We start from the raw sequence: 15,683 nt of genomic DNA on the forward strand, positions 1-15,683 counted from the left end.
CAACTATCTATACATGTTTCATTAAAATGAATGTCTCGTTTTCATTACTTTAGAAGCAATATGGTTGCTACTCGCAATTAGTTTTCTATCCTTTGTAACAGAAACTATCTTCAATAAGCATTGTAAATATAAAATGACAAGAGGGGACAAAATTGTCGTAACCATCAAATTAAAACATCAGAAAGTTAACAATATTTCCAAAATATCATTGAATATCTATTCTTATTCAAACATCCCCCAATTGTTCTAAGAATCTTTCGAAGCTTTTTGGTTTTTTAACTAACAGGTAATCTAGGTCCAGGCAATACATTTTGTTATGTCTCTCTAGCTTCTTTCATTTAGAATAACACTAACAATTTTCTTGGGCAAGACTTAGACAAGAGGGCACATTTGAGAGTGTCCCACACATCACATCTCACACACACACACACACACACACACACACACATCACTTAAGATCACATTGGTGCCTCCAGCAATCATGATCTGGTACTCAGCAATGGCATCGTGCAATCCATCACACTTAACAGCCACTCTTTTTTTTTTAAAGATTGGCACCTGAGCTGACATCTATTACCAATCTTTTTTTTTCTTTTTCTTCTTCTTCTCCCCAAAGTCCCCCATTATACAGTTGTATATACTAATTGTAGGTTCTTCTGGCTCTGTTATGTGGGATGCCACCTCAGCATGGCTTGATGAGCAGTGCCGTGTCCACACCCAGGATCCAAACTGGCAAAACTCTGGGACACCGAACTGGAGCACATGACCTTAACTGTTTGGCCATGGGGCTGGCCCCTAACATCTACTCCTGTGTCTGATACCAATCAGGCCTCAGAGAAATGCTTCTCCACAGCCCTTGCCCTATGTCCTTGAAACAAACACAAAGTCCTGTGAGTCACACCATTACTAAAGTCGGAGATGAACACTCTATGAAACTTTGGAGTATGGGAAGGCTTTGAGTGGCAGAAGCACTTAGGTAAGAAAAAAGAGAAATTTTCCTCTCAGACAAAAGACCACCAAATGTTATTGCATAATGGAATATCATTTCCCAGCAGAGAAAACATTCTCTTTCTCTTTTTATAGTCCAAATTGCAGCACTGGAGGGATTCACAAATGAGTCCAACATTTGCACAGTGGCTCTAGGCAGCTTTAGTGTGTTGAATAATGTCCCCCCAAATTCATGTCCACCTAGAACTTCAAAATATGACCTTATTTGAGGATAGGGTCTTTGCAGACATGATTAGTTAAGATAAGGTCATACTGGATTAGTCGGCTCTAAATCCAATAGCTGGTGTCTTTATAAGGTGAGGAGAAGACACACAGACACATACACACACAGTAGAAAGCCATGCAAAGATGGAGGCGGAGATTGGAGTGATGCAGCTAGAAAGCAAGGAATGCCATGAGCATTCTCTAATTTCTTTCAACAATGTTCTGTAGTTTACATTATACAAATCTTTCACCTCCTTGGTTAAGTTAATTCCTAAGAATTTTATTCTTTTTGATGCTATTGTAAGTTGAATTGTTTTTGTAATTTCCTTTTCAGGTTGTTCATTGTTCAAGTATAGAAATGCAACTGATTGTTGTGTGTTGATTTTTGTGTTGAAAAAGTAGCAGCATTCAACCTACTTCTTTGACGAATTCATTTATTACTACTAACAGGTCTTTTTGGGTCTTTGTGGAATCTTGAAGGTTCTCTGCATACAAGATCATGTCATCTGCAAACAAAGATGATTTTACTTCTTCCTTTCCAATTTGGATTCCTTTTATTTCTTTTTCTTGCCTAACTTCTCTGGCTAGAACTTCCCTAATACTATATTGAATAGAAGTGGTGAAAGCACGCATCCTTGCCTTGTTCCTGATCTTGGAATGTGGAAGCTTTCAGTCTTCCACCATTGACTATGATGTTCATGGTGGAATTTCAGATATGACTTTTATTATGTTGAGGTAGTATCCTTCTATTCCTAGTTTGTTGAGTGTTTTTTATCAGGAAATTTTGAATGAAATTGTGAAATGTTGAATTTTGTCAAAAGGTTTTTCTGCATCAATTAAGATGATAATATGGTTTTTCTGTTTCATTCTATTGATGTGGTATATTACATTGTCTGTTTTCATATGTTGAACCATCCTTGCATTCCAGAAATAAATCCCACTTGTCGTGGTATAAAATGCTTTTAATATGCTGATGAATTCTGTATGCCAGCATTTTGTTGAAGATTTTTGCACCAATATTCACAAGGGATATTGGTCTGTAGTTTTCTTTTATTTTAGTGTCTTTATCTGACTTTATTATCAGGGTAGTTTTGCCTTCATAGGATAAGTTTAAAAAGATTTCCACCTCTTCAGTTTTTGGAAAAGTTTGACAAGGATTGGCATTAGTTCTTCTTTAAATGTGTGGTACAATTCACCAGTGAAGCCATCAGGTCCAGGCTTTTCCTTATTGAAAGGTTTTTGATTATTGATTCAATCTCCTTACTAGCTATAGGCCTATTCAGATTTTCTATTTCTTCATGATTTAGTCTTAGTAGGTTTGTGTTTCTAGAACTTATTCACTTCACCTAGCTTATCCAACTTACTGGTGTCCAATTGTTCACAGTACTCTCTTATAATCCTTTTAATTTCTTAGGATCATAGTCATATCTCCAATTTTATTTCTGATTTTAGTAATCTGAAGGTTCTCTCCTTTTTTCTTAGTCCATCTAGCTAATTTCTCAATTTTGTTGGTCTTTTCAAAGAGCCACTTTTGGTTTCATTGACTTAACTCTTGTTTTCTATTCTCTATTTCATTTATCTCTGCTCTAATCTTCATTCTTTCTTTCCTTCTGCAACCTTTGGATTTACTCTGATATTCATTCTCTAGTTGCTTCAGGTTCAAAGTTAGATCATTGATTGGAGATCTTTCTCATCTTTAAAGTAAGCAGCTACAGCTATAAATTTCCCCATTAGCACAAACATAATACCCTGAAGGCCCATCCATGATATTGTAAATGGGATGATTTTGTCCTTTTTTTCATGCCTGAGTGGTATTCCATTGTACATATATACCACATCTTCTTTATCCAATCACTGGTCAATGGGCACTTGGATTGTTTCCACATCTATTTTTAGTTTTTTGAGGAATATCTATACCATTTTGCATAGCGTCTGCACCACTTTGCATTCCCACCAGCAGTGTATGAGTGTTCCCTTTTCTCCATACCCTCTCCAACATTTGTTATTTTCGGTCTTAGTGATTATTGCCACTTTAATGGGTGTTAGATAGTATCTTAGTGTAGTTTCCATTTGCATTTCCCTGATGATTAGTGATGTTGAACATCTGTTCATGTGTTTATTGGCCATCTGTATATCTTCTTTGGAAGGATGTCTGTTCATATCCTCTGCCCATTTTTGGATCAGGCTGTTTTTTTTTTTGTTCTTCAGTTGTGTGAGTTCTTTATATATTACGGAGATTAACTGCTTGTCAGATATGATTTACAACCATTTTTAGAAATAAGACCTTTATGATGTTGAGTAATTTCCTTCTATCCCCATTTTGTTAAGAGTTTTTATCACAAGAGCTGGCCCGGATGCACAGCAGTTAAGGTCACACGTTCTGCTTCAACAGCCCAGTGTTCGCTGGTTTGGATCCCAGGTGTGGACATGGCACCACTTATCAAGCCATTCTGTGGCAGGCGTCCCATATATAAAGTAGAGGAAGATGGGCACGGATGTTAGCCCAGGGCCAGTCTTCCTCAGCAAAAAGAGGAGGATTGGCAGCAGTTAGCTCAAGGCTAATCCTCCTCCTCCTCCTCAAAAAAAAAGAGTTTTTATCATAAACGGCTGTTGGATCTTCTGAAATGCTTTCTCTGCATCTATTGAGATGATTATGTGGTTTTTATTCCTCATTTTACCCCTCCTTGCCTCTCTTTGCCTGTCTTATCTGGAAGTCTACTGTGTCTGATATAAGCATTGTGACACCTACTTTCTTTTGTTTGCCATTAGCTTGGAGTATCATCTTCCACCCCTTCACTCTGAGCCTGTATTTGTCATTGGAGCTGAGATGTGTTTTCTGGAAGCAGCATATTGTTGGATCTTGTTCTTTAATCCATCTGTCCATTCTGTGTCTTTTTATTGGAGAATTCAATCCATTTATGTTTAGGGTGATTATTGAGACATGAGGGCCTAATGCTGCCATTTTATCACTCATTTTCTGCGTCTCCGCCATTTCCTTTGTTTCCCATCCCATGTGTTTCGGTCTACCAATTGAGTTAGGTTGTTTTTTATGTTGTGTTTCTTTGTTTTCTCCTTATCTATTATTTGTGTCTCTGTTCTGCTTTTTTGTTTACTGGTTACCATGAGGGTCATATTCAAAATCTCGTAGATAAGATAGTCCATTTTCTGATGTCCTCTTATTTCCTTAGACTAAATTGACTCATTCACCTGCCTCTACCCCTCCTAAGCTGTTTTTCACACATCTTATTCCATCTTATTTTGTGAGTTTGTGGTTAAAGTGACAGGGTTATCTTTGTTTTTGGTGTTTTCCTTCACTTTATCTTTAATGCTATACTTGAGTATTTGCTAACCTGTTCTGATACATAGCTGCAATTTTCTGATTTTGTCTACCTATCTCCTCACTCCATGCCTTATAACCACTTTCTCCCTTTCTTTTTTTCAAGTATGTGGGCCCTCTTGAGGATTTCTTGTAGGGAGGGTCTTGTGGCTACGAACCCCCTTAGGTTTTATTTATCTGAGAAAGTTTTTATTTCTCCATCATATCTGAAGGACATTTTCACTGGATAGAGTTTTCTTGGCTGAAAAGGTTTGTCCATCACAGATTTCAATGTCATTCCAGTCTCTCCTAGTCTGTAAACTTTCTGCAGAGAAATCCTCTGAAAGCCTGATAGGGGTTTCTTTGTAGGTTATTTTCTTCTACCTTGCTGCCCTTAGTATTTTTTATGTCATTCACTTTTGCCAGTTTCACTAAAATGTGCCTCACAGTAGGACTTTTTAAATTAACATATTTAGGAGATCTGATAGCATCTTCCACATGGATTTCCATCTCCTTCCCTAGGTTTGGGAAGTTCTCTGCTATTGTTTATTTGAAAGAGCTTTCTGCTCCATTCTCCTTCTCTTCTCCCTGTTGAATACCTATAATTCTTATGTTGCATTTCCTAATTGAGTTGGATATTTATCAGAGACTTTCTTCATTTCTCTTTAGTCTTAGATCACTCTCCTCCTCTATCTGGAGTATTTTGATATGTCTATCCTTGATTATGCTGATCTGCTCCTCTATGATGTCTGCTTAAGCATTCAGGGAATCCATATTTTGTTTTATCTCATAGATTGTGCCTCTCATCTCTAATAATTCTTATTGATTCCCTCTTATAATTTCAATCTCTTTTGTGAAGTACCTCCTGAACGCATCGAATTGTTTCTCTACACTCTCTTTTAATTCATTGAGTTTTTTGATGATAGCTATTCTGAGTTCTCTGTCATTTAGATTACATACCTCTGTGTCCTCAAGACTGATTTCTGGATACTTGTCATTTTCTCTCTGGTCTGGAGATTTAATATAATTTTTGTTACTGCTATAGGTTGTGGCTTTGTTCTTTAGCATGTTAGTATTATTTGGTCCTAGTTACCACATATCACCACTGAGTGAGGGTCAAGAGCTGTGTATTTTGAGCCCTCTGCCTTCCACTGGGATCCCAGGCACTGGAGCTGGCACTGGTTGGGGGGGGCTGCTTTCTCCTCATGCTCTCACAGGCTTTTTATTTTTTTAAAGATTGGCACCTGGGCTAACAACTGTTGCCAATCTTTTTTTTTCTGCTTTATCTCCCCAACTCCCCCCCCCCCCGTACACAGTTGTATATCTTAGTTGCAGGTCCTTCTAGTTGTGGGATGTGGGATGCCACCTCAATGTGACCTGATGAGTTGTGCCATGTCTGCGCCCAGGATCCGAACCCTAGGCCACCGCAGTGGAGCGCGTGAACTTAACCACTCGGCCACAGAACCAGCCCCTCCCATGCTTTTTTGATCTGCTCTTGCTATCTGCTCTACTGCGGTGTTGGCTTGATGAGGTGAAACCCGTGATGCCTTTCGTCCTGGTAGGGGACATTCCTAAAGGCTGCAAGGGCCCTCGAGGATCTTTGATGTTCCCATGAACCAGCACCCCCTCTCCTCTTCCTTCTTTCTCAGAGGCCACGTGCAGTCCCTGATCACAGTCTTTTCTCTTATCCCATTCCATCTCCTCCAAGGGAGGCTCCAGCTTCTCTGCCTTCTGATGTATGGTTGCTTGGATGTCTCAGATGTCTTTTGTGTTGTGTGGATGTCCTCTGTTGGAAGATGACTGTCTCTTTCATTTTATGGTGGAAGGGGTAGATCACTGGAAGAACTCACTCCACCAAGATGCTGATGTCACTCCCTGTGTGTTGTTTTTTAAGCCATCCAGCCACTCTGTGTCTTTTTATTAGAGAATTCAATCCATTTACATTTAGAGTGATTATTGATATACTTAATACTTAGGCTTAATACTGCCATTTTATCTCTTCTTTTAATGTGTTCTATATTTCCATTATTTCTTTTCCCTTGTATTTCTGACTGCTGTTTCAGTTTGGTGGCTTTCTCTTTATTTATGATTTGTGGCTCTTCTCTGATTTTTTGTCTAGTGGTTACCATGAGGTTTCTATAAAATATCTCATAGAAGGGCCAGCCCCATGGCCTAGTGGTAAAGTTCGCACACTCTGCTTCAGCGGCCCAGGGTTTCCCCGGTTTGGATCCTGGGTGCAGACATGGCACTGCTAATCATGCCATGCTGAGGCAGCATTCCATGTAGCACAACCAGAAGGACCTACAACTATAATGTACGACTATGTACTGGGGGGCTTTGAGGAGAAGGAAAAAAAGGATGGCAACAGATGTTAGCTCTGTTGCCAATCTTAAAAAAAAAGAAAAAATCTCATAGATGAGCTAGTCCATTTTCAAACAGCCTCTTATCTCCATTAGCCTTAACGGGTTCCATTCTTCTCCTCTGCCCCTTCTGAGTTATTGTTGCCACAAATTATTCTTTTTTGTGTTGTAATTTTGTGACTGATTTGAAGAGTTTACAGTTATTTTTGGTGCTTTCCTTCCCTTTATCTTTTATGGTATAATCAAGTGTTTGTTAACCTGTTTGGATCGAGAGCTGCAATGTTCTGATTTTGTCTGTCTATATATCTCCTTGCTCAAAGATTTGTAAACTTTGCCATTTTGTTTCAGGTATGAAGGTTTCCTTGATTGTTTCTTGTAAGGGAAGTCTAGTGGCAATGAACTCCCTCAGCTTTCGTTTACCTGGGAAAGTTTTTATTTTTCCATCATATCACAAGGATATTTTCACTGAATAGCATATTTTTGGCTGAATGCTTTTGTCTTTCAGTATTTTGGATATATCATTCCACTCTCTCCTAGGCTGTAAGGTTTCTGCTGATAAATCTGCCGAAAGCCTGATAGGGATTCCTTTGCAGGTTATTTTTTCCTATTTTGCTCCCCTTAATATTTTCTCTTTGTCATTGACTTTTGCCAGTTTTAATAGTATATGCCTTGGAGATGGCCTTTTGCATTGATGTAATTCAGAGTTCTATTGACTTCATGTACTTGTAAGTCCAGGTCTTTCCCCAGGTTTGGGAATTCTCAGCTATTATTTCTTTGAACAAGTTCTCTGCTCCTTTTTCCCTCACTCTTCCCTCTGGAATACCTTAAATCCTTAGGTTGCTATTACTAATTGAGTTGGATGTTTCTCGAAGAATTTCTCCATTTTTTAAAAATCTGAGTTCTCTTTCCTCCTCCACCTGAAACATTTCTATATTTCTATTTTTTAGGTCATTTATTCTCTCCTCCATAAGGTCAGCTCTATTATTTATGGTTACTGGATTATTTTTTATCTCATTAATTGTGTTCTTCATGTCCAGAATTTCTGTGTGGTTTTTTTTATTTTTTGAAGGGTTTCAATCTCTTTGGTGAAGTATTCCTTCAGCTCATTAATTTTATTCCTAAGTTCATTGAACTGTGTTTCTGAATTTTCTTGTAACCTGTTGAGTTTCTTCATGGCAACTATTTTGAATTCTGTCTCATTTAGAATGGAAATTTTCTTGATTTCTTGAATGGTTTCTGGAGACTTGTCATTTTCCTTCTACTCTGAAGTGTTACTGTAGGACTTCATTGTTTGATAACTTGATCCTTTGCTGGCACATTTTTGGTAGTATAAGGATGCAGATTTCAGCTACCACCAGTGGAGGGGGTAGGAGCAGTGTTTTCTGATCCTGTCCCGTCTGCTGGAAGTTGTGCCAGTAGCGTTGCTCTTTATTTGCACAGCCTGGCCAAAGCCAGTCAGTGGGTCACTCTCTTGCAGGCAAGGCTGCTACACAGGGCAGGGGACCAGCTGAGATGCTGTGCTAGGTACGTGGTGCACTTTTTTGTGTATGGGTTGGCACTGCACTCATGGGTGGTTTGGCTAAGTTACTGCACTTGGTTGGTGGGGAGATGTTATTCATGCTGAACCACCATTGTTCTGTGGGGAGCATTCCCGTGTGTGGGGCTGCTATGGCATACTGAGTGCTCCCTTGTCCTGGGCTACAACTCCAAAAGTGTTTGTGCATGAGCCAGGCTTCCCTGCCTCCTCTCATAGTCAGGTAAGTCTCTGTGTGAGGCTCTGTGACCTTGATTGTTGCTACAAGGGTGGGGGAGGGGTCTGCTTACCTGGTTCCACTGCTTCATGAGGATCAAGTCCACCTACCTGCAGATGGATGGCTGTGTGAATCTCCCAACTCCTATCATGCTGTGTAGAGATCTTCTGTAGGTTAATGAATGTCCATTTAGTTGTGACTTAGAGGGGAGAGACAAACAGATCAACTAGCTCAGCCATCATGCTGACATCATGAGCCAAGTCCCTTGAGCATTTCTAATACAGGGATTTAACTTCATTGTTTTGCATTTGGCTAGCCAGCTTTGGCAGCACCATTTGTTAAAAAGTCTATTGTTTTGCCTATTGAATGGTCTTGGCATGCTTGTCAAAAGTCATTCGACCAGAAATGTAAAGGTGTATTTCTGGTCTCTCAGTTCTATTCCATAGTCGTTCAAAAGGTGAGAATCACCTTGTGTTGATTACTGTGGCTTGGCACTAAGCTTTGAAATTGGGAAGTGTGAGTCCTCCAATGTTGTTCTTTCAAGTCAACACTGTTTAGGCTATTCTGAGTCCATGAATTTCCATACATATTTTAGGATCAGATTGGCATTTTTGCACAGAAGACAACTGAGGATTCCATAAGGATAGAATTGCATCTGGAAGCCAATTTAGGGGTATTGCCATCTTAACAATATTAACTCTTCCAATCCATGAACATGGGGTATTTAAACAGTTTAGGCCTTCCTTAATTTCTTTCAATACTATTTTGAAATTTGTATGAGTATAAATCTTGTGCTTCTTTGGTTAAATTTAATCCTAAGTATTTTATTATTTCTGACATTATTGCAAATGGAATAGTTTTCTTCATTTTGTTTTTGGATTATTCATTGCCAGTGTGTACAAATATAACTGATTTTTCAATTCATTTTGGACCTTTAAACTTTATATACGAGTCCCATTTTCTTATATCATTGTATGTCTCAATTTTCTTTTTGTAACCTGGAAATTTTATAGACTATATTGTGCAAACTCTGCACAATGATTACTACCTACCCAGGGCTTATTGTTTACAATTTTGGTGACTTGGCTGGACTCTTTCAGTGATGTCCATTTTCTCTGCAGGGTGCCTCCACGGGCATACACCCAGTCACCCTGGTGAAACAGTCATTGTATCAGAGTGGTCTGAGTATCTTTTCCTCTGATCTCATAATGTTCATAATGTTACTTTCATCTTGCAGAGCTGGTTGGTTGTGTGCTGGGTGGGGATCCTAAAGTAGTTCAGATCCCACAGACTCTTGTTCTGACTGATATTTAGTGTATTTTCTTGAATAATTGTGTCTCTAAAATCCATTCAGAGAGACCAGAATAGAAATTTGAATCTTGTTCTCTGGGACCACATGAGAAGCCTTTCTAGGCTACTTTACTGGATAGTCCTTAAACTGACCTAGTTTTAAATTCAGGTGAATTACCAACTTGAACATCATAGAGGCCAAGAAGGGTGACCTCCCTGAAAGGTGATCAAAAAGTCATCCTCAATCCCATAGCCACTATTCTACATCTTTCTGGGATGCTCTTGTAACTGGAAGAAAGCTTATGCTTTACCTTCCCTGCCCTTCTTTGTTTCGGTCACATGTGAATTTTACTTTGTCTCATTAAGCCCAGTTATTTACTGATGCATTATTTTTCTAGAATATCTGGTGGTTTTTTTTTAAGGGTTAGGTCTTTTGAAAAACGTCTGAGGGCCAAGGAGGTGTCAGGTTCTGCACATAATACTTGATGCCAGGGCAAAAAGGCAACCCATGTCATCCTCCAAAAGATTCAAGTCCCTCAGAGAAAATTGAAACTTTAATTGCGAGTAGAGAGTGGGTGTCCTGGAAGGATGTGGTCAGGACTCCTTATATTGGGAGTCAGAGACTATCTCCAGGAAGAAATAACATTTCACCTAAGTCAGGAAAGAAAAATCACTTAAGATGGAGACCAGCTCTCCATGCCCTCTGGGATCCTCCTCCAAACCTCACCCCAGTGGCCTGCACACTACACCATCAACATTCAATCAAGCCCACAGAAAAGACAACTCTGATGTGTGTTATGTTCCATCACCACACAGGGTCTGGAGGAGGAGAGGGCCAGGACATGAAGATCCTGTGTAATCAAGCTGGGCACACTGAGACCCTCCCATTGGAAAGATGGTTCCTTTCATGAACGGGAAACAGAACCACACCTGCAGAGAAAGTGGTTTATTGATTGAATCCAGGCACAGTGGGAACAAAGTGGAGTTTCAGGGAAAGTATTTCACCTCCGTTGCACAGAGCATCACCTTCATGCTTGAGATTTCTTGATTTTCTTCATGCAGATTTCAAAGGCTTCATTGCATTCATGGCCATGGGTTAGATGCACTGTACAGCAATTTAATATGGTGTTGCTGTCAATGTTAAGGAGTTCTATTTATTTTTCCAGTCAGTCACATGAATGCCAAGGTCTGTTTCTCTTTTCCTCCTTCTCCTCTCTTTCTGCTCTTCCCTATCTCTACTCTTGCTTTCACATGCTTGCTCATAAGATTATTCTACTGTCTCTTCCTCTCTCTCTCTCTCACCATCTCTCCCTGTACCTTCTCCTTCCAGTAATCCTCCCCAGATACTCGTCGTTCCATTTTTAACCCTGCAAACTCTCTTTCTTCTCCCTTTTGTAACTTTTCATCTTTTGTACTTTGTGTTTGGTGCCTTATTCTCTTTGAAACTTTTCTCCCTTTTCTCCTCTGTCTCCTCTCCAAACCTCTGCTCCTCACTCTTCCTCCTACATCCTTTCTACCTCATTGCAGCCCTCCACCTGTCTCCTCTTGCCTTTTCACTCCTCTCTGGGTCACCTTTTTCCATCTCTTTATCCATCTCTGTCTCATCTCTGATCACTCCCACCTTTCTAATCCTCCCCCAAGACACTTACCTTTTTATTACTAGCAATATCTCCAAGCTCCATCACGGTCATAGCTAGTAGTGACTGAGCACCAAGAAATCCAGAAAAGACTCCCATCAGTTGTGCAACGGTTGTATGTTTGGCCACGATAGACAAAGGGAAAGACACATTTGGCATAGTCTGAAAGTACACGGAATGGATGAGAAAGTGCTTCACAGAAAAAATTTTCATGTATTTTCAGGAGAAAGGAACATGGATGCAACATGTTAGGAAAGACAAGGTAAAGCCTGAGGCTTCCTTCTAGTGGGCAAGTATGGAAGTTCACCCTTCAGCTGGGAAGTCACGTGCTCTCCACATGAGGAAAGCTGCATACTCACCGTCATCAACACAATATTTCCATTTCCCTGAATAATCTTCATTTAGAGAACACCATTTGAAAAAGGAATCAGCCCTAGTGCAATCAAAATACCATTTGCCGCGATAGTTGAATGGGAAAGCACATTTATAATCTGCAAAAAGCAAAGACATTATCTTCATCAGCTCTTCAGGGCATCATTAGCTCTGCAGTAACTCTGGCAAAGCTTCTGTTCCAGCTAGCTCATCTTCAGCAAAGGCCTGCCATGTAGAAGGCCCTTTACTAAGCATCAGGGATGTTAAGGTCAACGTGAAGTGATCTCTACCCTCAGGAACTAGGAAAGGCTCTTTAACTTCCAGAGACATTTACCCAGAGGCATTTCCGTGGATATTGGAGCTCCAGGCAATGGACGAGCTTGCCAGATAACAAAGTAGCCTGATTTTGCATCATAATTTTTGTCACCTGTTATGTTGTGTCTAGAGCTGTAGTTTCTGCTTTCCCACATTCAACACCAAAAATCTAAAGAGATTCTATCTCTGTGAACACAGGCAATTTCTTCTTCTTGTCATTAATATTCTGCCTCACATCATATGGAAGCATGATTTTTATCTGTGCCACAATCATGGCAGATCTAAGATAGTTTCTGTATGCACTGACTTAGCCATTTTAATGGATCAAAGATGAAAATTCCAGGAAGACAGAGGGCTTTGTGGTTATGTGGACCTGGCCAAGGCATCTTTAGACTTGATGAATTCTATCAGCCTTATCAGTGGATTTCCTGGTCACAGACGTCAACTCTCCACAACTCACGTACATAGTTCTGTTGAATACTATCTCCCTACCCAATGCTGCCTCATGCCTCTTGGGCAAGCTCCCTTATTCGAATGTCATCCCTTGGAATGAGGCCCTATTTATCTTGGCATATGGCACCAGCCCTGAAGCCCTGACCTGGGGTCAGATTCCAGTCCCACTCTCTATAGGCTGCTTAGCATTGATAAGTAAACATCTCTATGGTGAGCCGCTTGTTCCTCACATACAACCTGGAGATGTGTGCATTTGCATCTCCAGTTACTGAGAAAGGAAAGTAAAGCACTTGCATGGAAAATATCTCCCAAGAATCTCAATCACAGTTTCCTCCCCACACAATATTTGGATTTATTTGATTGTTGTTTTGTTTCATTATTTTCCAAATAGATTACCTGGTTTCATTGTGGCAGAAAGAGTGGTCGTAATCGGCTGCTTATCTGGAAAAATTCAGAGTAAAGGAGATGGTTGGAGATAAGACGAGAACAAAACTACGGCACTCTGAATACTTTCTATAGTAGGACCTGCTCTGCATCTATAACTTTCTTTTTTCTCACACTGAAATTTTACAAATATTTTTATCATGGTAAGAACACTTAACATGAGATCTTCCCACTTAACACATTTATTTCTAGAGATTGGCACCTGAGCTAACATCTGTTGCCAATCTTCTTTTTTTGTCTTCTTCTTCTTCTTTTCCCCAAAGCCCCCGAGTACATAGTTGTGTATTCTAGTTGTAGGTTCCCCTTGTTGTGCCATGTGGGATGACGCCTCAGTGTTGCCTGATGAGTGGTGCCATGTCTATACCCAGGATCCAAACCAATGAATCCCTGGGCTGCTGAAGCAGAGCACACACCTTAACCACTTGGATATGGGGCTGCCTCCCAACTTAACACATTTTCAATTGTAGGTTCTAGTAATCTACTATACAATGTAGTGATGAGAATTAGAAATACTGTATTTTTTTCATATTTTGACATCCATGTTTTTTCTAAACAGATACACTCTGGATGTGTGTACTATAGGGTTAGACATAACATATGAGCAAGATTCTGACACTTTTTAACTGTTATCATACTGCCATACATGAATTACATGCAGGAACCATAAGATATTACCTGAGACTACACCTTTCCTGTTATTGCAAACGTTGAATTCCATTTCCATCAAAAACTCTTCCTTAGAACAATATACCTAACCCTGTGTAGAGGCTGCCCATGGCTGGGACATTGGAAGGATATTTAGGAATGAGGCAGCTGTCATGAGGGTTGATAGGCAATAACAACGTTGGCTTTTGAGTAAGATTGACTAGGTTTACATTTCAAACACTTGTTTGAAAATTAAATATAATGTAAAGACCATAATAACGTCTGGTCCTTGGGATATACTCAAGAATTGGCAGATATATTTCACATCACCACTATTATTATTATTCTATTACACATCAACCCATTTCTGGTGCAGGTTCTTTCACACCAATTCCAGCCCTTCTCCCCTCCCTCACCTCCATCCACATGGTCCAGTTGGAGAAAGATACAAGTGCCAGCCAAAATCAGAAAGATTCCCAAACGCGGTGCCATGGCTGCTTGCCTTGCTGGGACTGACAACATCAATAGCCACTGCCTTTTTATCTACCCCCTTACACCTTACCCCACACCCCCTCCATCTGATAAAAATCAATCTCACCAGGAGAGTGCTTGTGCATTCCTAAGCCTGAGAGCATGAAGTTCAAGTTTATCTCTCAGGTAGCATGCACAGGACATTGGCTAGCCATATAATGTCTCTGAGGTTCAATAGTTTAAAATGCATCAAAACTGTTTGTAACATATTTTTCAGTTCCAGTGCCCCATGACCCGGCAAAAGAATGAGGGGGAGATGAAAAGACCATTTACTCTCATGTGTGTTCAACAGCATGCATCCCATTTCCTGACCACAGTCTCAGCATCAGGTACAAGGCTCAACCAGCTTCCTGTAATAGACTGAAAGCAAACTGATATGGCAGCCATGCAGGGTTCCATTTGAAGGAGGAGGAAAAAACTGAGGCTCAGAGAACTCATCAACGGCCTAGGAAGAGTTTGGTAGAGCTGCTCTTAGACTCACCATGTCTGGTGGGTATTTTCATAGAGTTTCCCTAACACATGCCAAACTCAACCATATTGATCTTCCCCAAACGGCTTTCCCATCCTGGCTCAAAACTCAAGACAAACTGAGAACACAGTCCATCTTAAGATGAGAATGGAAAGGCCTGAAGCTCTCCTCTACTGATGATGAAATGTTTCCCTTGCTCTGAGCCTTAATTTTCTCACTTGCAAAATGCACATAACAATCCCTTCCTTACAGTGCAATGTGAGTTTTGTATATTGAGCTCTTTAACCTGGTGTGAGGACTTTGTATACAATAGGTTCTCTTTGAATACCAGATCAACGTTGGTAGGAATCCATGGGTCCTTTTGTCTGTCCTCCACGCCTTCTTCTAACCCTCCAATTTAACCACACACTGTGTAGTGAAAAGTAGAATATATCTCCACTCTCACCTTGAAAAGTGTCACCTTTTTGAAGGTCACTTCCCAGGCCTAACCTTCAATGCACCTCTCCTAGATGACTCCAATTGGGCACTCAGTTTCCTTTATGCTTCAGCCATCACATAAACACATAGCCGTGGACATTGGCCAAAACAACAGCAACCTCCAGAGGCAAACTCTTAAGAGGCATCTATATGCCACAAGTTTGGGGGGCTTTTTTGAAAAAAACAGAGCAGTCATCTAGCCACATTTTAAAAGATGTATCTAAGGAACAAGATGGCCCAAATATGACTTGATAAGCAGCCACATATTCTAGGGATCTAGAAGTCAGTGCTCATGTGCAGGGCTGGGTGTGAGCAAAGAATGCCCTAGCTGTCTAATTCTTCCAGGATGATTGTAAATCTTTGTGTCCACAAAAGTAAAACTGATGTGTAATTGTCCACTGCCTAAACTTT

The 15,683-nt window shown here is 40.2% G+C and overlaps 1 protein-coding gene across 1 annotated transcript; it reads right to left on the bottom strand.

Annotated features, from left to right (window-relative positions):
• Positions 1-11,588: 11,588 nt before the first annotated feature.
• Positions 11,589-14,287, bottom strand: LOC100065413 (seminal plasma protein HSP-1-like). Its single transcript, XM_014732987.3, has 4 exons — positions 14,212-14,287; positions 13,103-13,147; positions 11,926-12,057; positions 11,589-11,728 (listed from the first exon to the last, which is right to left on the bottom strand). Exons 1-4 carry the CDS (start codon positions 14,285-14,287, stop codon positions 11,589-11,591), a joined length of 393 nt encoding a protein of 130 aa, XP_014588473.3.
• Positions 14,288-15,683: the final 1,396 nt, after the last annotated feature.

Source organism: Equus caballus, chromosome 10 (assembly GCF_041296265.1).
Source record: "Equus caballus isolate H_3958 breed thoroughbred chromosome 10, TB-T2T, whole genome shotgun sequence".
Taxonomy (NCBI): Eukaryota; Metazoa; Chordata; class Mammalia; order Perissodactyla; family Equidae; genus Equus; species Equus caballus.